Genomic DNA, 24,239 nt, shown 5'->3' on the forward strand with positions numbered 1-24,239 from the left:
CTCATGTTTTCATTTTGTTGAGACTGCCTCCCAATAAAGTTGATGGATTCGAATATAGTCTAATCCTCTTTTGTGGGAGAAATATCATATGATGAAGAGAGAAAATTAAAAAATGACTTACCTGGAATTCAAAAAAGTCCTCTGCAGGCGCATTCATGATGTTGCAAATCTGAAAGCCGTGAAAAGGAATAATGAAGGTGTGATTAGACTTTATCGAGTACCAGGGAAAGCACCCCATGCTATTTCAGAAACACTGCATTCTTACCCAAGGCAGTCACACTCTTCCCATTAGGTAGACATGCTCAAGATCGTTTTGAATTATTAACTGAGGTTACTGGACAGAAAAACTACTTTATAAAATTACCTCTTAACCATTTGTTTCACTCCTAAGTCATTTCCAAGCTTTGAAAAAGTTAAGTCTACAATTTGTCATGATTAATAGCTGCATAGTATCCTGTTTCGTTGTCCCCCCTCCCCTTTTGTTGCATATTTGGGTTGTGTCCTGTTTTTTCTTTTGATTAATATAAATAATGCTATTCTAAACATGTTTGAATCAATCAGATTTGGGTTCTGTTTAATCTGTCTTGTCGGGAAGGAGTTTTTGCTTGAGGTATAAACCCCAAAGTAGAATAAGAAATAAAAGGTGCTGTAGCTCTGGTTGTATATTGCCAGATTCCTCTTCTGAAAATCGGACCACTTTACCATGCACATGGCACTTATCTGACCCTTCTAGAACCCTGCCCATGGTTGAACCCTGGCCACTGTGTGCAGTTGTGTAATGTGTGTACTGCTCCAAGGCATATGGCAGAGGGGAAGACTGGGGGTTGAAATTCAGCCTGCTCTTGACTTGTGGAGCCATGCCCCTCGCCTTGCACTTTTCATCCACTGAGAAGAGACGGCTTGTTCTAGTTCTCAGAAAGGCACCATATGGGCTTGCAGTGACCCTGCCTGTCCCAATGGGCCTGATCTTGTGGTCCCAGAGGGTGAGCTGTTCCTGCTCCTGTCTGAGGACTGCTCACCCACTGCACTAGCCCTCTGGCCTCTCCTTGGACCAATTCCATCAGTAACCATCATTCTCTCCTGGTCTCTCTCTCTGAGGGCTCCTTCCCCTCGCCCCTGAGCATGCTTGAGTCACACCCATCTTTGACAATGAAATCCCCGCTTGACCCAACATAGACTCTATTGAAACCACCCAGGTTTTCTCCTCTTTCTTAGATATTCTCTACCTTCTCATTACCCATCCACACCTCAGCAGACCACATACTGGTCTCTGTCTCCACCTCGCTACCAAATCTGCTCTTATCAGGCCACCAGTGGCCTACTTGCCAAACCCAATGGGGTTTAGTTCTTATCTCACAAATAACTTTCATTGCATTTGGTTGTCTCCCTCCTTGTTGAAACTTTTTCACTTCCTTGGTTTCCATGACACTACCCTCTGCAGGGTCTCCAGACTTAAGTTCTGAAGCTTCCTTCTGTTTCTGTGTGTGCCTGTGAATGATACTGGGGTAACCAGGCCCAAAAATGGGGGTGATGTGCAGCTAACAGACATGACCCTTCTCTCTAGGACAGAGGATGCTACCACTCCACCCTTGACCCCAAGTGGGTGGGGCATGGTGGGGCATTTGAACTCTGCTATACATGGTATGGCTGGAAATGTGGCACAGATGACAGGTTGTGACTGGCAGCCAAGTCTCTGGCATGAGAGGTTAGGACTTAGGCCGTGGTCCTTAGAGCCTGAAAGACCAGCCAGTTGTGATTTTGTCCCTGACATATGCATAAGTATCTTTATTTATCAGTGAGATTATGCACCTTTCCATCTAACGATTATTTCTGCGTGTTTCATATTTTCTCAAATGTCAATTCTCTGTTCATTTTCTTGGACCCACTGCCAAGTGAATTGAGAAATGAGAGAATCAGGCTTTTACAGATCCACACTTTCCATTGTGTTTTCCACTCTCTTGATCTGAAATCCTTTCACTCTCCCACCTGATTCAACTCTCCCCCTTCAAAGTTGTATTACTTACCAGGCCATTTTGGGCAACGTACGTGGGGAGACCACTTGCTAAAGCCCAGTGGTCAGGAGGTGGATTCCTGTAAAGACCAAAGACAAATGGTCATTTCTGCTGTAAGAACAGTTGGACTGAAAACTGAAATCTGGGTCTTTTCCTTCCCTCTACTCTCTGGTGGCTCCCAGCGTCCACTTACATTCACTTCACTATGCCTGAACGGGCCCCAGATCTTGACTTAGTATCTTAATGTCCAAATGTAGACACTGAGACAGAGTGATAAACTACATTTTATTGACTACACACTGAGTTTGACTTGCCAAGAAAAGAGACAACATTCATTCAAGAGATTATTATTGGCTGCTGAGCAAAAAATAGAAACCATCATTTTCCTCCATTAATACTTACATAGAAATGTAGCTTAATACCACAGAGAGAGTGGGAAAACGCACCCATGGTGAGCTCCTACCACCTACCCAGCATGAAGCTAGGTGCTTTACATGTTTATTTAGCACAACAGTATTACAAATATGGGGGGAGGGGTATTATATTTTACTTGTTTATTGTGAGGAAAAAGATACACATGGAGAAATGCATTAAAATCTTCATCAATCGTTCAAAAGTGAACATCCATGAAATCACACTCATGTCAAGAAGAATGTTGTCGGCCCCTTGGAAGCCACTGACCTGCCCCTCCTACTGGCAGCCTTCTCCCTCACCCCAAAGCTAACCATTGTTCTGACATTATAAGTGATATTCTTGCTTTTCTGTAGAGTTTTACCACCTAAGTGTGCTTTCCAGTACCCTCTAGTTGAATTTTGCCCTTTTTTCAACTTCATTTGGATGGAATCATATAGTATATAATATTTCATTTGGCTTCTTTTCCATGTTGCTTAGAGTATTGACCTAGAGTTTTCCCTTGTATGACTGTAGCACAATTTACCCATTCAATTGTTGGTGGACATTTCCACTCAGTTTAACAACGATGCTAGTCTGGTGTATATAAGCTCTCAGTTCTACATGGTATATATCTAGGAGTACAAATAATATGTGCACATCTTCAGCTTTACTGGATAAGGCCAAACTCTTTTCTAAAGTGATTGATTGTACCAATCTATACTCCCATCAGGAGTATATTAGAGTTTCCTTGGTTTTGTGTCTCTGTCAATACTTAGTATTTTCAGACCTTTAAAAAAAGTCTCTTTAGAAGACTAATAAAGTTCTTTTCTATGAAGATAATGATATCATGTTTTTCTTAATGTGGCAAATGATATTGATTGATTTTTTTAAAAAAATCTTAAACCAACCCTGCATTCCTGTCCTTTTAGTTATTATTTGCTAATATTTTATTGAGGATGTTTGCATCTATGTTCACAAATGGGCTTGGTCTGAATTTTCCTATTTCATACAGCCCTTGCTGGGTTGTGGTATCAAATTTATACCAGCCACTTCTTTTCTGTTCTCTTGGATAATTTGTACAAGAATTGCATTATTTCTTCCTTAAGTTTTTAGTAGAACTCACCCCTGAAGGCATTTGGGCCTGTAGTATCTTCGTGGGAAGAGTTTATTTTATTGCTCTAAGACTATTATAGTTTTCTATTTCTTCATGCTTTGTATTTAGTATGTTTTGCTTTTCTAGCAATTTGCCTATTTCCTCTAGATTTAAAATATTTTTGGCATAACATCTTATTATCTTTTTAACATGTGTATCATTTGTAGTTATGCCCTCATTTCATTCCTGATACAGTTCATTCGATTTTTCTGTTTTCCTTGTTTGGTCTTGCCACAAATTTATCAGTGTTATTAATCTATTCAAGGAACCAACTTTTGACATTTGTTCATTATTTACCTTTTTATATTTCATTAATTTCTGGGCTTATCTTTATTATTTTCTTTGGGTTTATTTTTCTGCTTGTTTGTTGTTAATTTCTTTTTTTTAATTAAAGTTTATTGGGGTGACAATGGTTAGTAAAGTTACATAAGTTTCAGGTGTACAATTCTGTAATACATCATCTATATATCACACTGTGTGTTCACCACCTAGAGTCAGTTCTCCTTCCATCACCATATATTGGATCTCATTTACCCTCATCTACCACCCCGCTCCCCTGTTGTAATTCCTTGAACTGATGTGATAAATAGCTTCTGTCTGCCCCTTCACATCCACTCTCTACTAATGCTCTTTGACATAATGTCTATTTTTATCTGATATTAATATAGTTACATCAGTTTTCTTTTGATTAGCATTTGCATGGTATATGTTTTTTTCATTATTTTACTGTCAACCTCCCTGTATTCTTATTTTCTAGATAGATCTCTTGTACACAGGATATACAGTAATACAGTACTTCTTCATCTCTAGGAAGTCATCAGTTTTTTGACAAACTATTTCTTATATGCAACAGAGAAAGATAAAATGCTGCCAATTAATCTGTGATGTTATACTTTTTGAACTTGTAATTATTACTTTATTAATATCTTCAGAGTTCTTTCAGAATTTAGACGTAGATTTTGTATCATATTTTTCACTTTTTCCTGTCTTTTTGTGCCATTCAAAGCAACTTTTGGTTTCAATGCTGCATCATAGTATAAGCTCTTTAAGTTATTTTATGTGGCAATTAAATTCAATGTGGTTTCAACCAACAATCCATATAACTCAACTAAAGTCATAGCAATATGAATGGTTGTGACCAAGTTCACGCATAGGCAGGCAATAACAAATACATCTGACTATAATCTGGCTGATAACAATTGTACAATGTCATTGAATCTATTTAAGAAATGTCAAAAAGTAGAAAACTGTGCATCTTAGAATCAATGAAATGTGAGAGATTTCTTTCTTACCCGTCCTGGCAATTTCTGTCATTTAACTGGAACATTCAGTTGATTTACATTTAAAGTAATCACTGATGACCTTGGATTTAAATATCATCTTTATGTTCACTTTGTATTTTTCCCACCTACTTTACGTCCTTTCTAAACATTTATTTTGCCTTCTTTTGGTTTGATAAAACATTTATTTCTTATTAAATTTTCCCCTCTATTAGTTTAGATGGCGTATACTGTGGCAGCCGTTCAGGATGTTTACAAATATTCTAATTCTCACTTCCTTTTGGGTACATGATAGGGCAGCATTCACTGTCCACTTGAAGTTAAGTATTGTCATGTGACTTACGGAATTACTTTGATGTCTTCTTTGCCATGCAGGATGTAGTCAATGACCTTGTAAAAGTTGATTTCCTAAGTAAAAGAGATAGAGAAATATGTCCCTTCAGAGTCTGAGACAGAACTTCAGCAGAAGTGTGTCCATAGGACAGGCCTTGTACTTTACTGTGTGCCCCGTGGTTTTCCAGAAGCACCAGCCTGACTCGCTAAGGGTGTGTCCCAGCTGCCTCTGGAGCTCCCTGTCCTCAGCTGACTCTCAGGATTTAGTGTGCTCCTCCTTGGATCCAGCTCACAGTGGCCAAGCGGGGTCTGGGATCTGGGGCTGCAAAGAGGAATGGGCAGTGTTCCAAGGGGGTCTGGGGTTTCCGCACAAGGAGAAAGAGAGAAGGACGGCTGTTGGAGTCTACAGAGAGAGAGAGGGGGAAAGGAGGCTCCTGACCCATTTAGAATCATTGTCAACCCAGCCATCCTCCATGCAGGGCTCAGCTCCACGACCACAGCCCCCTTTTTCACTCATTCCTACCACACAACTGTTCTCTTTGCTATGTCAGCTCTTCCAGACCTGTTTTCCCAATTATGCCTCATGCCTTCTAACTCACTTTCCACTTCTTTCCTCCCTCCCACCTCCTTGCACCATTAAAACTCCATTCTCTTAGAATAGGTCTGTTCAATTACATGACTTCTTGACATGTACTTGGATACTGGCAGTTGGCTCCTTTCCCTCAGCTCTCCATGAAAAAATCAGTTACCTTATTAGATCCTTTGAATTTCCAGGTATGACGGGCAAGTTAGCCACCATTCAAAACTGGGAGAAATGAGACCCAGGGAGAGGAAAGGACTCTTTTACAGTAAGTCAGTGAACCAGGACCAGAACCTTGACTTTCATGCCCAGTACTCATTCTGCTATGTCACCTAAGGTTAATAGCTTAAAACTGTTTTATTCTTGGCACTACTCTCACCTAGAATAGCACTATTCAAAGTGTGGTCCCTGGACTGATACTGTCTGCCAGCTGTTTGTTGCCATTTCATGATAAGATAAAAACAGACATTGACAGTCGGCATTGAGAAACTTTTAAAGCAGTTTGACTAAGTTAGGTCTGTTGAAACTAAAAAACAAGATGGCGGGGGGGGGGAGACTTACATTGTGCATGTCTTTTTAAATTTGTATTTTTCTAGTTATATATTTTAATACATTTTGAAAAGTGGATTAGAAATTTAAAAAAAAAATCCTGTTCCTTTACTACACGTATTTTGAGAAGTACTGCTCTAGAGATTTAAATGTAGATACTTTGGCCCCACTCAGGCCTTCTGACTCAGAACTTCCACAAAGAAAAGAATTCCTGATCCAGTCAAGGGAGTCTGAAGTTCCATTTGGTTGATAGGCGACCATGACCTTCTTTAGGCCCGTGAGGAATAGGCTCTGCTGCTCAACAACCAGCATTGGCAGCCGCTACCATGACTGAACCCTTCTAGGAGACACACTCTGGCTTAACAGGAGGCAGAAACCAGAACCGGTCCAAAGACATCAGTGGCCTCAGGGTAGACTTGAGCTCTGTCAAGTAGGAAGCATGCAAGGGGAGACTAGATGAACCCCACAGCATGATGAACTGGAGCTAAGAATAGACCTAGAGTGAAGACTCGTGCTGTACTCTTGGTTTTTCTGTGTGGACTCCTGGTTTTCCTGTGTGGACTCTCTGGGCCTCGGTTTCCCCAGCTGCAAAATCAGCGGTGTTTGTTTATTGTTGCTGTTAAGCAGCAGAACTCACTGCCCAAACAAAGCATGAGATTCAATCACATAGAGCAGATGAAAAGTAGTGCTGCCCTAAGGGCAGAAGCAGTGGGTACATAGAAATCCTCATCCCTAGTCTCTCATTCCCTTTCCTACCTTCCTCCTCGCCCATTAACCCCTGGCCAAGGCAGCCATTGTGGAAGTCTGGGATTCTAAGACAATCAGAGGAATTTAAAAACTGGACTAGATAATTCCTAAAGCTGCTCCCAGCTATGAATCAGAGATTGTGGTTGGATAGTTAGCAATATCCCTCAAAGATGAAAATGCATATATTCTTTGACCCAGTAATTCCACATGTAGTAATGAATCCTATAGATATACTCCCAAATGTGGGTAAAAGTGTCATTTGCCCCATCCAGGGGTCTCAGCCAGACTGCTTTCCTAAGGCTGGAAACAACGTAATGGCCGTCATTAGGAGACTGGTGAACCAAATTGAGTGCCTGCATACAGTGGGTACTCTGCATGTCTCCAGAATGACGGAACTATATCTGTGGTGATAGGAAAAGATGCTGAAATACAATCAAGTGGGAAAAGGAAGGCACAAGACAGAATCATCACGTTTGTTGAGGATGGTGGCAGTGGAATACGTATATATATCCAGGAATACCGGGCTCTCCATAGACATTTCTGAAAAGATAGTCGCTAACCGTGTCTGCCTCAGGAGGCTGGATTTCTGTGGTGTTACCTTTTGTATGGTGTGAGCTTGTCCCTGGGCCCATGCATTCGTTTTTCAACAAATACAAACAAACTTTGCGAAGAACATTTGAGAAAAGTGAAGTTGTACCCTGTAGGTACTAGTAGAAAGCAAACGTGGCTGAATTATCTGCTGTGACTTTGGTAGAGCTAAGTTTCCACCTGGGAGGAGGAGGAGGCTGGCTTCTACAACCTTCTCGACCTTCTTCAGGTCTTTGCTTTGGGGACATCTGTCCTTGGGCCTGGGCTGTGCCCTGCACTTCCAGGCAAGCTGCCAGCTCCCGGGGCCCCACAGGCTGCCCGATCCAGGGGTGATCACGAGATTCCTTTAGAAAGGTTAGAAATGGAAGTGTTGTTTTTGAAACACACAGGAGAATTAATTTGCTTTCACAGAAAGCAACAAAAAGATCACTGTGCTTTAGGTAAACAGGGCTTTTTTCATACCCTGTAGTTCAGCCAAGCTGTCTTCAAGGCCATATTCACGTAGAAGTTCACCAGCCTTCGGAAAGTCAAAACTAAGCCATCAAAGATCACCTTTGTTACATTCTACCTGAGCAGCTCAGGCTGTAACACAAGGGTCTTTGAAAGAGCTACAGATGCAGCCATAGCCAAATCGTCATGCATGGAAATATACCAGTTTTAAAACAAGTGCCACTTTTTTTTCCCATAAAGCCTAATTAGCCTGCATAACTTTCTAATAATTAAAATACACATGTACATCATTTTCTTTTTAAAAGGAGATGAAGTGAGCTGTAGCTGCTATTGGGGAGCTTCAGACCCAAGATTTAGGGAGGTTAATTGGTCAAAATCCAGACAAAAGCTGTATTTCTAATGGGAATGTGGCCGATAAAGTGTGAGAGTGATGTTAGAAGGCAAAGGGAATGTCAAAAAACATGATGGTAGTATCAGTTACCAGAAAGAAAAGCATCCTGGGTTTGATTTTGTACAAACGATTTGACCCCTCTAGACCTCAACCTCCTCAACTGTCAAATGAGGAAAATGAGGATACGTCCTTCATAAACTAGTTGAGAAGAGTAAGTGACTTAATCAGATGAGGAAGGTGAGGCTTAGAGAGGTTCCCCAAGGCCATATAACTACCTGGTGCAGCAGGGATCTGAACTCAGGCTTTCTTTCCACAAACCCATGCTCTTTCCAGAAGATCTACTTTTGGCCAGTCCTGTCATGCTGTATCTGGGCCCCAGCTCAAGCCTATGTGTGTTTTCCTCTCCAGCTGTGTTGAAAACCTGGAACATACTTTGGAGATGGATTCAGTGACAGCATCCCAAAGATGGGAAAATTGAAGACCATCAATTATTTGACAAAATTCACCCTACAAGTTAGCAACCAACCCAAACCAAAGTCCTCTGGCCTTTTCCATCACAATGCAAGGCCTCATACTCTTGCAAGGACTGACTGAGCCCTTGCTACCTGAGGTGGAGAAGGGTTTGGAGAAAGAAAAGTCTTAACTATGAATGTGCTGGTCACCTCAGTGAAACCAACACTCCTTGAATTGATCAAATGATGGGCAGCTTTTTCTGGGCTGGCGCTGAGTGAGAAAATGTCCTGTTCAGTTCAGGCTTAAAGATTGGGGTGCTTGAGCTCCCAGATGGCTCAGTTGGTTGGAGCGCATCCTCTCAACCACAAGGTTGCCGGTTTGACTCCCGCAAGGGATGGTGGGCTGTGCCCCCTGCAACTAGAGATGGCAACTGGACCTGGAGCTGAGCTGCGCCCTCCACAACTAAGACTGAAAGGACAACAACTTGACTTGGAAAAAAGGCTTGGAAGTACACACTGTTCCCCAGTAAAGTCCTGTTCCCCTTCCCCAATTAAAAAAAAAAAAAAAGATTGGGGTGCTTGAGGGTGAAGAACCAGATAAGTTAGAGCCCAACATTTCTCTGGCTGTCTTGGAGTTGGAGATGACCTCTGACCTCAGGGAACTGAGTATCATAGTAGCCAAGGAAATTAAAGTTAATTGAAGTTGGTGTTGCCCGAAAGCTATGGTGATATCTAGTCCAGTTTCTCTCCTTCTAAATTTCTAGGAAATACAAGTCCAGCTCTTATGTGAACTGGAGAAAAAGCTCGGTGGTAACAAGTCAGCTACACCAACACAAAAAGCTGTATTTAAAAAGGAAAAGTGTCCCCAAATTATTTTTGACAGAGGCACATGATGCAATCCTTGAAGACTCAGTCTTCCCAAAGAAAACTATGAAATTGTGTGGGTAAAAAAGTAGTCTGAAACTGGACAACAGCAGGTTATAAAGGTCATTTTGGATAAAGCACAGCAGACCATAGACTCCACGGTTGAAATCTTTTCTGGTGTGTATATGTAGCTCATAAGCAAGAGTTTGAATTAAGACTAAATAAAGTCTATCACACCACACACACACACAAACACACAAACACACACACACACGCCCTCTGTTGTGGGTTAGGGTCATGGTTGGCTGGGTGCAACCGAGCCGCCTAGCAGAAATTGATATGCTATTTCAGACAGTCTAAAAGGGCTTGTGGGAAGAGCACTGGACTAAAACTCAATTCAGGTCATGACTCTGCTGCTTACTTACCCTGTGTGGCCTCAGCTAAGGTCATTCAGTCATTCTACAGGTACAGGTTCTATAGGCCATTTGAGTACCAGATCTGTTTATTCTGCATCATTGCCGCATCCCACATATGTCATTTCAGCTTTTCTAAAGTGTTTGTTCCTCATATTTAAAATGAAGCAATGGTATAAGACCAGAGGTCACAAACTCAAGTGCCTAGAGGCCCGGTAGAAACATAAATATGAGCAGGGACCAGGTGTACCCAAGAGGGAGTGATGGGGACTGTGGCAAACTAGAGCGCTCAGGCCACATTCCAAAGAGGCAGCTGATACTCAGCTCCAATCAAATTTACCCTGCGGGATTGTGGGTCAAGTTTTGACTGATCTTCCACCTTTTCAAAAGGCACAGAGAATGTAGATGTTTATGGGAAATATCTTGATTTTTAAGTGCTAAGCTACTAATTCAAACATTTTTTTAAGTAAAAAGATTTTTAAAGATATGCAGCCAAACAAGTTTATCTGTTGGCTGGAATTGAGCTTCTGGCTATCAATTTATATGCTTTCAATTAGATATTAAAGGTATTTCCTGCTCTGTCTATAATTCTGAACTCCTGCTGGGTGAATTCTTGACCAAGTTGCTTGACTTTTCTCGGGCTATGCCCTCTTCTGTGGAATGAGAATTTTGATGTCATCCTGCTCAACCCCACCAGGTTACTGTACAACTCTAGCAAGATATGAAAAACAACTTGCAAATTACAGGGCTTGGCTATTAGGAGGAATTATAACTTCAAGGGAGACAACCCAACCCAAAGAAAATAAATACCCAAGTGATAAAGAAACATCAGCAGGGTCTACACTGCCTTACAATTGAATTTCATTAAACATTTGATCATAATGAACAGGCCAGAGAGAGACCTACCCTTCCATCTGGAGTCCTGGGACCAGTGTAGGGTGGAGCTTCACCCATCAGGACTGGCCACACGTCAAAAAATTCCTAGGAATGAGAAACACAATAATTACATGCTTGAAAATACATGATCGAAGGTTTAGTTAAAATAATGGTCCTTGCAGTATCATTTATAACAGTGAAAAATTAGAAACAACCTAAGTGTCCAATAAGAGGGGACTTATTAAATCAATTATGGTGCATCTATTAACAATGATGCTACAGATGTTTACGTATTGATTAAAAATATGTCTATGATATATTGATGAGTGAAAAAATGTGAGGTGACAAAACTATATAGATCATGTGACCCCAATGTTTAACTATACATAGAAAATGCTCTCAAAGGATTTACAACAAAGTATTAGCAACTGGTTTCCTCTGGGTGATTGGAAGGAGGCTATCATTTATTTAGCAATTTTTCCATAGTAAAACTTATTGCTTTTGTAATCAGGAAAAAAAATATTTTTCCCTAATAAGAAAGCAAAAACAATGGTGCCAAATATGGACAGATAGACTCGTATCTGAGATCCAACAAGAAAGGATGACACCTAAAACAACTGGCAAAGACATGGGCAGAGAGAAAAGGCGTTGCACTGTCTCACAGCCTCAGGAGGAGAAACTGACTGGGACACAGCACAGGCTCTTCCCTGTTACTTCTCCACTGGTTTTCCGACTGCTCACGTAGCTGCACAGCTTGTGGTGGGTGGAGCCTGGGCCTGGCAGAGGAGGCCTCTGTCCTCCAGTGCCCACTCCATCCATTCATCTGTAGATGTCTAGGGACAATGATCAATTAACGCTGGGTTATGGTTGACAGCATGCCAAGCTCCCCTGTTCTTGGCCTCTCTCTTGTCTGAACATGTTTTTCATGGTGGTTTGCCTATTCTAATATCATTCAGAAAGAGGACAAACAGAAGGGAGTCTGCATGAAATTCAGATTTTTGTTGACTACTGACAACAGGAAGAAATTCAACTCTGGGTGAAAATGTGACATGGGGGCCTGCCTGAGCCACACAACATGCCTGCTGCTACTGTAGATATACTGAAACTGTCAAGGCACAGTTTGTGCCTTGGGGGAACTTACTGTCTCCTGGAGGAGACAATCAAATACTCAAATAACTATAGTAAGATAGATGGGGTAAGAACCTAAACAGTTATGGAAGGAGAACACAAATATTTGAGGAGCCCAAAAGAAGGACAAGTACTTTGGGCTAACACTATCTGTGTCAAACACTGAGTGGCTCTGAAGATTGTCCCAAGGAGAAGCTGAAGTCAACAAGGGGTTGGGTGGAGAGTCGGGCATGTTTATGCTTGCCTTCCTCTCTCTCTCTTTTCTTTTTTTCTTCTTTCTTTTATTTTTAAAAGCCTTGATTGAAATATAATTCACATACCATACAACTCACCCAGTTCAAATGTATAATTCAATGACTTATTTCATAATGTCAATAGCTCAGGTAAGAGTTTAGCTACCTGGGGGGTAGGTTCTTAGAGTGACTGTAGGCAGCCTAGTTCACCTCTAATTGCTAGGTTGTTCCATCTTTCGGGGATGACTAAGTCAGAATATTCTTGCTGAAATGTGACTTTCCCTTTTGAGAGGGAGTTCAAAAGAAACAGAGGGCAGGGCGGCCAGTTAGCTCAGTTGGTTAGAGTGCAATGCTCATAGCACCAAGGTTGCCAGTTCGATCCCCACATGGGCCACTGTGAGCTGCACCCTCCACAACTACATTGAAACAACTACTTGACTTGGAGCTGATGGGTCCTGTAAAAACACACTTAAAATAAATAAAAGTTTTTTAAAAAAAGAAAGAAACAGAGGGCAAAACATTGCAGCATAGAGCAGATTGGACTTGGGGGCAGATTCTTTAAGGTGCAAACTGGGTACCTTAAGATGGAGTGTTTTAAATTCAACTACTCAGAAATTCTTTTGATTTGAAAAAAAGAATCATTCATCTGTATGAATTCATTCATAAGCTACTTCCTGAAGGAGTATCAAAGGGTTTATTGTTGGACTTAGCAATATTTGGCAAAATATTGTTCAAGAGTGTGCAAAAATCAAATGGATTGCTGTACTAGAATCAGAGGCTTCCTAAAATCAGTATATGGCCCAACTGTACCAGAATCACTAAGGGAGTTATTTTAAAGGCAAAAATCAGAATAATAGATTAACGGGTATATTGAATTCTGGTATATGATAAAATGGCATATCAAAATGGTGTCATTTCAAAACAGGGGAAATATGGGGTGGAGGGGACAAATTTACCCTACCTCACACCATACACACACATAATTTCAAGACAAATGAAAGATTAAAATACATTAATCAAAACTAGTAGAGAATATATCAGATTATTTCATATTCTCTTTATAATATTGAGGGTGGAGAAGTCTTTCTTGAACAAAATCCAAAACTCAGAAGCCATAAAAGAAAATGTAAGTCTTCTGTATGATGAAAGGTGCTATAAACAAAGTTAAAATACAATTCATAGGAAGGGAAAATATAGTTGCAACCTATGTGATAGATATATAATCTCTGCCATATATAACATACTCCTATATTTTAATAAGAAATAGACAAACAATTCAATTTTAAAAGTGGAAAAATGATATGTCAGGGTAATACATGGAGGAAGAAAAAGTAAATCACAAGCAAACATATAAAATATATTTATCCTCACTGGTAATCAATGACAAAACAATCAAAAGTAAAAAGCAAAACTACTTTTTGCCCATTTAGATAGGGAAAGAAAAAATTTATGATATCCAGAATTGGCAGACGTTTGGGGAAATGGAACTCTGATGCAGTGTGACTGAGAGTGTAAAGTCACACTTTAGAGGGAAATTTTTGGGAAAGCAGAATCAAATTTTTGTCCTAATAATTCCACTTCTACAGCTCTGTTATATAGATATTCTCTGTCAAGTGTATAGAGATGATTTCATTGCAATATTGTCTTTAATTGCAGGCCTACTTTAAAATGATTTACATGTCAAGCAATAGGGGAAAGAATAAATTAGTATGGTATATCCATACTATTCAAAAGAATGAGATAAATCCATGTGGGCTAAAGAACAAAGAAAGAAGATTTCTACTTCTGCTAATGGTAGCTAGTTTGTTCCAGACCATTCTTCTGACTGAGAATGTGTGTACTGGACTGTGTGTATATACGTGTATATGTATAAACATATATTCAAAAGAATCATAGAACTAGCAAAGCAGCAAGGACTTGATGGGCCAAGATCCCACAGAGAAGGGAAACCCAGTTATGAGCCTGACGTTCGATTCAACATTTTCTTTCAACCCCCTTGCTGATATCAAAGATACTATGAAACAGCTAGGAAGCTGAGCAAAGCTTTCAGCAGATTCACTGGGTTAGGAAAACAAATTGGAACTCAGGGTCTACCAAGGAGGAATGCCCTTGAAAAACACCCCAGGCTTTCAGCTGAGATCACCACAAAGGTTTATACCCTCAGAATAACAGGGAAGCAAATGTAGACCAGCCCTTACAAACGGTTCCAACAAAAGTAACAGGCAAATAAAAGATAAGTCATTAACTGAAACATTAAGAGGAAAACAGATCATAGATACAGTCACAGGAAATATCTACAGATATTATAGTCAGACCCAAACTCTAAAATAACTGATTGTGTCCAAGAAGTCAAATACAGAGCAGAGAACTAGAAACTACAAAAAAGAATGAAATAGAAATATAAAATTGAAAAATACTTGAAATTAAAAATACTAGATAGCTTTAACAGCCAATTAGACACGACTGAAGGATTAATGGAAGATAAGAAATATTCAAACTGAAAAAAAAAATACAAAAGGATGCAAAATACAAAAAGGAATGTAAGAAACATAAAACACAGGGAGAAAGTCTAGATGTCTTTTCACTACTGGATATCAAGATATTTTATAAAGATAATGTAATTGGGACAGTACGATATTGTAGAAAGACAGATAAATATACCAATGGGACAATTAGAGTCCAGAAACAGACCCAACACATATGGACACTTGATTGATGACAGAGGCATGATAGGGAAAGATGGTCTTTTCAATAGGAGAGTGGAGAAAGAAAAGTTTTTTTTTCAATATATGGTGTTGGGTCAACTGGATATACATATGAAAAAATTAATATTGACATCACACTGTACATTTAAAACATTCCAGATAGATTGCAGAACTCCATGTGAAAGTTAAAACAATAAAGCTTTTAGAAGTTAGCATAAGTGAATATTTATATCACCTTGGGGCACAAAAACCAATAACCCTAAAGGAAAGATTGATAAATTGGACTACATTACAATCCAGAACTTATATTCATCAAAACATACTATTAAGAGAAAGAAATCACAGAACGGGGAAAGATATTTGCAATGTGTGTATTCAACAGAGGACCTATATCCAGAATTTGTAAAGCACTCCCACAAATCAGTAAGATCAAAAAGACAATAGAATTTTTAAAAATAGAGAAAAGATTTGAGCAGGCACTTCCCAAAAGAGGATATCCAAATGGCCAATAAATATATGAAAAAGTGTTCAACCTCATCAATCGTTAGGAGGATACATGTTAATACCCAGAGAAATAACACTAAATACATACTCACAAGAATTAGTAAGACTGGCAAAACCAAATATTGGTGAGGAAACCCTCATATATTGTTGGTGGGAGGGTAAAATGGTACAATCATTTTGCAAATTAGATGGGCAATATCTGATAAAATGGTTACCCAGAACTTCTACTCCTAGGAAAATACCTACCAGAAATGGGTACAACTGTGTACCAAAGGATATGTACCAGAGTGTTCATCATAGCAATATTCATAATAGCCCAAACCAAAATCTCAAATGTCCATCAACAATAGAACAAATAAATATTGTGTGGATTATTCATATAATGGAACATTCCACAAGAATGAAAATGAATGAACTAATGTTACGTGGAGCAGTAAGGAGAGATCTCACAACCAAAATCATCGAAAGAAGCCAGACACAAAAAAGCATGTATTTGTATGATCCCATTTATATGAATTTCAAAAGTAGGCAAAACTAACATGGCATTAAAGGTGTGATAGTGGTTAGATTCAGGGAGGGGTGTGAGGGAGTTACTGCAAAGGGAAAAGAAAGGGGCTTCTGAGGGGTTGGTAATGTTTTCTAGTTTTTCATCTTGGTGGTGGTTACGTGGGGATGTGATAAATCATTGAACTATTCACCGGCAATTAGTGCTCTTCTCTGTGCATATGTTATGTTTCAACATAAAGACTTACTGAAAAAAATCCACGTGTACTGACATGGGAAGATGTTCACTAAGCATTCAGTAAAAAAGGCAAGTAAAAAAAAAATCAGGAAACGTAGCCTAGCAATTTTTATACAGTTCCTCAGAAGATTCTGATTCACTGTGACATTTAGGAGCCTCTGCACTACTAGATCGAACATCTTTCCCAACCCCAGAATCTGTGATTCATGTATTCATTCAACGAAATATTGGAGGGTCTCCACTGGTCTATGTAGCACGCTCAGCACGACAAGGGGTACAAAATTAAATAGACAGGAATCCTGTACCATGGGTCTTTGGGATAGGAAATTACAAATCCAGATTACTCTGGAAATCTGTTCCAAGGCAGAAAATGATTAGCTTCAGGAGCAGAGACAGGAAGAGAACCATGGGAGGGTTGGTTTGAGGAAACCTAGCTGAAAAACAAAGCTTGGGACTTTACAGGGCTCTGCCTCCCTAACCACTGTATCTGGGGCAAACCTAGCTCCTGAGCATTCTGAGGGACCAGACCCAAGTATCCACCTTCACTTCAGTTGCCTGGGCTCTACAAACCATCGGAAAGGTTTTTGCCCAACTTTGAGTGCATTTTCTGAGAATTCCTGAAGTTGGCAACTTTCTTCTTTCTGGACGTTGATCCTACATAGAAACTTCTTCGTCATTCACCTTCACCACCTCATCAAGCCTTCTTCTCATGGATGCTTTCTTTTCTAGCTGACTAGGGAAGATACAAGATGTTTTTACTCACCTGTGCCCTAGATTGACTTGTCTCTTTTAAAGGTTAGTACTCAACCCTTCAGCATAAAAGTATGAAAAACTTTGCACAGCTATCCACAATCTCCCAGCCTCTTCCCTGCGCAACGAAATGGATGATACCAGCCTGGGCTCCTCTTGGGGTATATTTCACCCATTCTTGGAAAGGTCCACTCCTTTCTCACCTTCTGCTTCGTCATGTCTAAGAGCCCCACAGAGTATCTGTCGCAGTTGAGGAAGGCTCGGACTGTGTACAGGGCTTTGTGGAACTGTCTCTCGATGTCTGTAAGCTCTTCAAAGACTTTGCTCCCAGACCACAGCAGTATCTGAAGAAACACAAAAACACATCAAAGTTTCTGAGGCACAAAGCAGAAGCTCACTACCTAGAGAATAATAGCAACTCTGTAAGTACTCTAGAGTTTATCTCATTTAACTCTCACAATAACCCTGAGATAGAGACAGGATAACAATCCCCATTTTATAGATGGAGGAACTGAGGTTCAGGGAGGTGAAATAACTCACCAGCCTACAACTCCTTCCATTTCTTTCATTCATACATTGTTAAAGAGAATAATAATAACAAACATTGATTGAGTACAAATGCTCTCCATACATTATCTCCTTTACTATTGACAATAATCTTTTGAGGGTGGAACCATAATTATTTCCATTTTTCAAAATGGGGAGACTGATGCTTGGAGAGGCTAAGTGATTTGCACAGGGCATTAGAGATAATGGCTTCGCAGGGATTCAAATCCAAGACGTCTGACTTGAAACTTGCACAGATAATCGCTCTGGAACAGAGCTTTACAAACATCCACTACCTCCTAACCCCAGGGATGCTGGGAAGAGACTATATGCTGGTTCCCAGGCACTTTCATTTCCACCGGCCTTTTCAAGTCTGACCACGTCAATGCTTCAGTAAAAGGATGGGTCCAGTCCATTCCCTTGAGCCACACCCCTTACCTGGCCACGCCGAGTCTCACAGTTGTGCAGGTAACTCAGGTGGAACACCTTCATGATTACATTTGCAAAATTGAGATACTTGAGAAGAATCTGAAAATCAAACAGCATGAGGGGAAATAGATGAGAAGGAGAAATCCCTCCTCTGGCCACTTCTACCATCTGCAAATGTCTGGATATTTCTAAAGCTTCATCAGAGGCAATTTGAGTAGCTAGCTCATGGAATGCTCACTCATAAAATGTTGCATTATAAGAGTAGAATGTAGAAAACACAGAATGTAACATGTCAATGTCAATAGGGGTGTATTCATGAAAAAATAGCTACTATTTATTGAGTTTGCAGTCCCTGTGGTAAGTCATTTGTGTATGCTATCTTATCTGATCACTACAAGTACCCCAAGAGCTGGAAATTATAAAATCATCCCCATTTTAAAACTGTTTATTTTCAAGCCCAGGAATCAGACACCAAACTAGGGAAAGCCCCTTGTAACTATTTCTTACAAATAAGAAAACAGAGGTTCAGAAAAATTATGCAATTTGCCCATGTCAGCTAGATATTAGCAGAGCCAGAACAATCATCCCTACATTCTTGGCTCTAAAGACCAATGTTTTAAACTTTTGTTTATTTTAAGTGTGTTTTTCCAGGACCCATCAGCTCCAAGTCAAGCAGTTGTTTCAGTCTAGTTGTGGAGGGCGCAGCTCACAGTGGCCCATGTGGGGATCGAACCTGCAACCTTGTTGTTACAAGCATCGTGCTCTAACCAACTGAGCTAACCGGCCGCCCCAAAAGCCAATGTCTTAACCATTATTCTGACCTCCCTCCCTCAGAGAGCATCAGACTAACCCCTTGTCTGACAGATGGGGAAGCCGAGGTCAGGCCAAATAGCAAGGTTCAGAGGACCTCCTGAGCTGGGAGAACGTGCTGGTATGGCCACCCCAGCAGTTTCTCAAGTACCCTTACCTCTTCATCTCTCTTGGTGAAGTGGGGCCCATCCACTTTGTTCACAGCCATGATTATGGCCACCACGTCCTTCCCATTCATTATGGGGGAAGCCAAGATGCTCTTGGTTTGATACTCTGTGAGGTTGTCCACGAAATCGCAGAAATGCTCATCCTGAAGGAAGACAGAAATAAGCATGGGCGGGCAAATGAAGAGCAAAGACAATAAAACAACCAGGGTCCTGCATGCCCATCATAGTGGGTTGGTGGGGGCGGGCTTGCTATTCTCTGTTGACAAGAGAATGAAGACATTTCCATCTCCTCTCCTCAGCAGGGGCAAGGCAGTCGGAGAGGATTTCTGCCCTGGAAGCCTCTAGAGTACAACAGAAGAAGCAAGTCTGAGATTCAGCCTACTGAGAGCTATGCAGGAGACACGAGCAAAGCACTGTGGGGGTCCCGGGAGGAGGGTATGGGGAGTTGATTGTGCCTGGGGAGGAGGGTTTAGAGTAGGCCCTCTTGAGGTGATGACAGGTAAGCCCAGAATAGAAGCTTGAGTGAGGAAAAGAGCTTTGTGAGTATAATAATCACAACTGCTAGTAGCAGGCATTGAGGCTGGCACTTTACATCTCACTTTAATCCTCCCAGGAACCTGTGAGAGGGAGACTGTCAGTAGCCCATCTTCCAGAAGGGGAACTAAAACTCAAAACGGTTAATGTTACTTCTTACTTGTGTGTGTGTGGTGGGGGTCTGGGCGTGACTCCAAAAACCTGCTCTCAGCTCTGCTGCCTTTTGGGGAAGACTGGAGGAGGTTAGACCTGGGTCCAAGTCATTGAATGAAAGAATGTATTACTTTCAGCTTTTTTTTTTTTTTTAAACAATCCAGTTCTAGCACCACAGAGCCAGTCCAATGGAGACCCCCATTCCACAGATCTTAATGGGAGCCCCACCCTGCGTCAGGTCTTATGCTAACACTGGAGATACAAGAGACACTAATTTTCAGTCCAGGTCACAGTTCAATCAATGGTAGTACAGGACATGGTGGCTGAAAGCGGAGAACGTACAGAGGAGCACACACACACACACACTCTCACACACACACACACTCCACCCCTAAAGCAGCCTCAGAGGCCAGTATGTGGTCAGAAAGAGGAGACAGATCCTGAGTTGTTGCCCTAAATCCAAAAGAATCCACCTTTCTGTTTGCTGGTAGCGGGACAGGTTTCCCAGTGGTCAGCATGGCTTGGCATATAAACCAACCCAGACACGCACAGTACATGCTGTCCTGAGAATGGAAATGTATTTCACAGAGCCAATTCGGAGAGCTCTGCAGGAAATGAGTGTGCAGAACCTTTCCCACGATTCAGAAATTCAGTGTGATGCTCTGCATCCATGGATTTCTTCCCCCTGGAGTGGGATTCAATAAATTGGCAACAGCCCTGTTGTCAACGAAGCTGCCTCAGACAAGGTGAAGGGCAAAGGAATTAAGAGAGGCCTGTCATGCTGTACTTGAATTAGCATTGCAGGATTAAGCAAAATCTCTAAAGAAGCATTAGGTACAAAGTGTTTTTCATCATGTCATTCTCTAAGGACCCTGATGAGTCCCGGGACCCAGACAGATCTGGGTGAGCTATGCTCAGATTCATTTCAGGAGGTCACTTCAGCTTTGCAATATTTACTTTTACCAGGGAAAGCAATACTTGGGTTTCACCTGCATTTGAGCCAGATGTTACTATATCTACCACAACCCTCTTTCCCACTGAGTTCTCAGCCCTGGAACTCACCTCACAAATAATTCCACGACCAATTGACTGAGTTTGCACTGTCATTGTCGTCTTTGTATTTTCTGCATATGAAATCCTCTAAAAAACCATGTCATAGAACCGAGGATTTTCAGAGGCAGACGGGGCCTTAGAAACTATTTGGCTCGAACTATTTATTTTAAAGTCCAGGAATCAGCCGCCTATCTAGGAAAAGCCCCAAGTCATTCATTTATTCATTCAGTTAACATTGATGGAGCACCTTCTTGAAGTATGGTAGGCACTGTTCTAGACCTGGGGGCTAAGCAGTGAACTAGCGGGGCTAACTTCTTTCCCTGGTGAAATGTGAGAAACAGACAAATGGGGTAGGCAGACAAAAAGCTGGTAAACAATGAAGCATTTTCCCTTCAGGTTGTGGTGACTGCTTTGAAGGAGATAAACTGGCTGATGCTATAGAAGATGATGGAAGGGATGGCAGGCCAAAGCTACTTTAGTTAGTCATGGCAGTCAGGGAGGTTTCTGTCAAGAGGTAATGCTGAGAGCTGCAGGTTCAGAGGAGCCAGGCTTGTGAAGCACTTTGGGATTTTTATGGAGGCTTCATTACATAGGCATGATTAATTGCACTCCATTTCCAGCCCTTCCCCCATCTCTGGAAAATGGGGAGTGGGGATGAAAGTTCCAAGCTTCTAATCATGGCTAGGTCTTTCTGATGACCACCCCTCATCCTGGAGCCCACCAAGAGTTGCCTCATTAGAAGAAAAGCACATTTACCACCCAGGACATTCCAAGGGATTGAGTTCTATGTCAGATGTTTCTACCTCTCGGGGAATTACAAACGTCTTGGGAACCCTGTGTCAGGAACCTAACCCATCAAATATATATTTCTGATTATAGAGCACAGTATCACAGTGGACTAGGGAAGGGCCATCATTTATTCATTTGCTCAATAAACTGTACTGAGTACCCACTCTGTCCCAGGCACTGGACTCAGTGACAGACACCAGTGGTAAATGAGACAGACAGGAACAGACAGTCCTCATGGGCTTTCCTAATAGGCGATGGTAAAGAATTAATATACAAACAAAAATGAATGGCAAGTAGGGTTGCCAGATTTAGTAAACAAACACAGGATGCCTAGTTACATTTGAATTTCAGGTAAATCAATATTTTTTTAGTGTAAGTATGTCCTAAACATTACACAGGACACACTTATACTAAAATATTATTCTTACACTGAAATATTATTCTTTTCTCTAACAAATTTAACTGGACATCCTATATTTTATCTGGCAATCCTAATGGCAAGTCTTCCTGAGGAGCTCCCAAGGATGAGCAGGAATTTGCTAGAACATGGGGCAGGGAGCTATATTACAACTTCTCCATTTCAGAAAGGGCTTCCCATTTCAAAAATGCCATGATTGTAACCACTTCCCAGGTTTCTTGAGGGCACTCAAGGCTCAGAGTGTCACTTGGTGGTGGTTTAGTGACAACCTAGACCCCAGTCTATGCCATCTTCCTCCTCTTTTTCCATCCAACCCCCCATCACGGTCAGAGCCCCAAACAGAGTAACAAGAAGGAACAACAGGAGAAGCAAATACATACAAATGCCAAAGACTGCTAGCTTGGACTAAGTTCATCTCCAGGCTTGAGTCAAGCCAGCCGAGGACACTGCCCAAGGCTGGAAAGCTTCCAGAGAAACAAAGGCGTCATTTTCACAGTCAGCATTGGGGTTGGACAGGAACCCGCAGGCTGTCCCTTAGCGCAGGGCTCAGCAAACCCTTAGGCCAGGATCCTTTAGACTCCAAGAACCTTCCTAAATACTCAGTCCCCCAGAGAAGCTCTCAGCACCACTGTTCTCCGTTTTCCCCACAAATAGAATCGAAACTGAAAGCTTCAGGAGGGCTTGCCTGGATTCTTCTCCACACTCCAGGCAGACCTGGTACAGCGTCCATCCCAATAACAACAAAACAGTAATAATGGCAACAAGAAGCAGGTGCTGGGCCATTGTAGTGTGCCCTGAACCCCTACAACACTGCAAGGTTGGTGTTCTCACCCCGTTTTATAAATTAGGAGGTGCGCTCAGACGTGCTGAATACTTTGTCAAAGCCATCTTCTTAGAAAGTGACCGAGTCGTGATTCACAGCGAGCTGACCTCAAAGCTTCACCTTTTAACTCTCCTCCATATGAATTGCAGTGACCTTTGGTAAACAGCAGCCAGTCTCGCGTCCTCGTTTTATAGATAACGAGGAGGTATAGAATAGTAGAGCAGTGAAAGTGTGGGCACGAGGCCAGAGTGCCTGGGTTCAAACCCCCACTCTGCCACTTCCTATCAGCGTGACTCTGAGCAAGTGACTTAACCTTTCTGGGTTTCAGTTTCATCATCTGTAAAACAGGGATAATCAGCATATGTCGTAAGACCATGACAATCCATGTTGGCTACAATTAAAGTCGAGAGAGAACTGAAGGGAGAAGAGACTCCAACCTCCTTGGGTGAGTCCTCAGGGAAGTGCCCTGGGTCCAGCACCATCACCCCCGTCTTTGGATGTTCAAGGGGAAACGAGGGAGAGAGGAACTCCATGGGAGGTCCAGCCCAGTGTGTTTCTAAGAAAACCATTTTCCACAGAGGCCAAGTCCATGTTTCTTATCTTGCCAAGGAACCCAAATCAAAAATATGATCCGTTTGAATTTCTGCATCGATGGGTGGGAAGTCTGGTTCTGCCTTAACTCATGGATGACTTTGAGCAATCTCCTTCTCAAGCTCTCCTGGCTCCAGGCTTCTCATTCATTACATAAAATCAGATGGATGAAATGATCTCTAAAGCACCCTCCATCCCCGCCTTTTAACCTTCAGACCCTTAATTTGAAATAAGGCCAGCGGTAAGGCAAGCACAAACTCATAAATATCCAGGCTGGATCTTAGAGATGACTGAACACAGGCTTCTGTTTTGGCCAGTGCAGCAGTAAGTGACACCCACATGGGCCTTGCCATCATGGGGCAAACATTCTTTCGGGTGAGAGAGGTGCTAAAGGAATTACAGCTGACCCTTGAATAACATGGGTTTAAACTGAGAGGGGCCACTTATACGTGGATTTTTAAAACCCACGCAATTCAACCCCATGTTTTTCAAGGGTCAACTGTATTGCACACTTCATTATGAGTCTTTTATGCTGAATGTTTACTGAGCATTTGCTTTGTGCCAGACCTCTGCTGAGTCCTCGGTCCTGGGATAAAGTGGAGAATAAGGCAGGGATGGTCCCTGGCCTCTGGGGCTTATTGTATAACTGGTTTTAGGATGAAGACTGTTACAAAGGCATCTGGGATGGCCTCCCTGAGGAAGTGACCTTTAAGCTGAGATCTGAAGGGTGAGTGGGACTTGGCCAGAAAGATAGGGGCTAAGGGAACTGCATGAAGTGATTTG

General features: G+C 41.6%; 1 protein-coding gene across 1 annotated transcript in view; it reads right to left on the reverse strand.

Moving 5' to 3' along the window:
• Positions 1-24,239, reverse strand: part of PDE6A (phosphodiesterase 6A) — a 59,248-nt gene that overhangs the window by 21,906 nt on the left and 13,103 nt on the right. Inside the window, exons 3-9 of the mRNA XM_019734308.2 lie at positions 19,086-19,238; positions 18,128-18,217; positions 17,347-17,487; positions 11,112-11,186; positions 5,182-5,246; positions 2,025-2,091; positions 122-169 (exon numbers count right to left, since the gene is read on the reverse strand). Coding sequence (XP_019589867.2) covers positions 122-169; positions 2,025-2,091; positions 5,182-5,246; positions 11,112-11,186; positions 17,347-17,487; positions 18,128-18,217; positions 19,086-19,238 — 639 coding nt within the window. The remainder of the gene's footprint in view (positions 1-121; positions 170-2,024; positions 2,092-5,181; positions 5,247-11,111; positions 11,187-17,346; positions 17,488-18,127; positions 18,218-19,085; positions 19,239-24,239) is intronic.

The sequence above is a fragment of the Rhinolophus sinicus genome, linkage group LG10, assembly GCF_036562045.2.
Source record: "Rhinolophus sinicus isolate RSC01 linkage group LG10, ASM3656204v1, whole genome shotgun sequence".
Taxonomy (NCBI): Eukaryota; Metazoa; Chordata; class Mammalia; order Chiroptera; family Rhinolophidae; genus Rhinolophus; species Rhinolophus sinicus.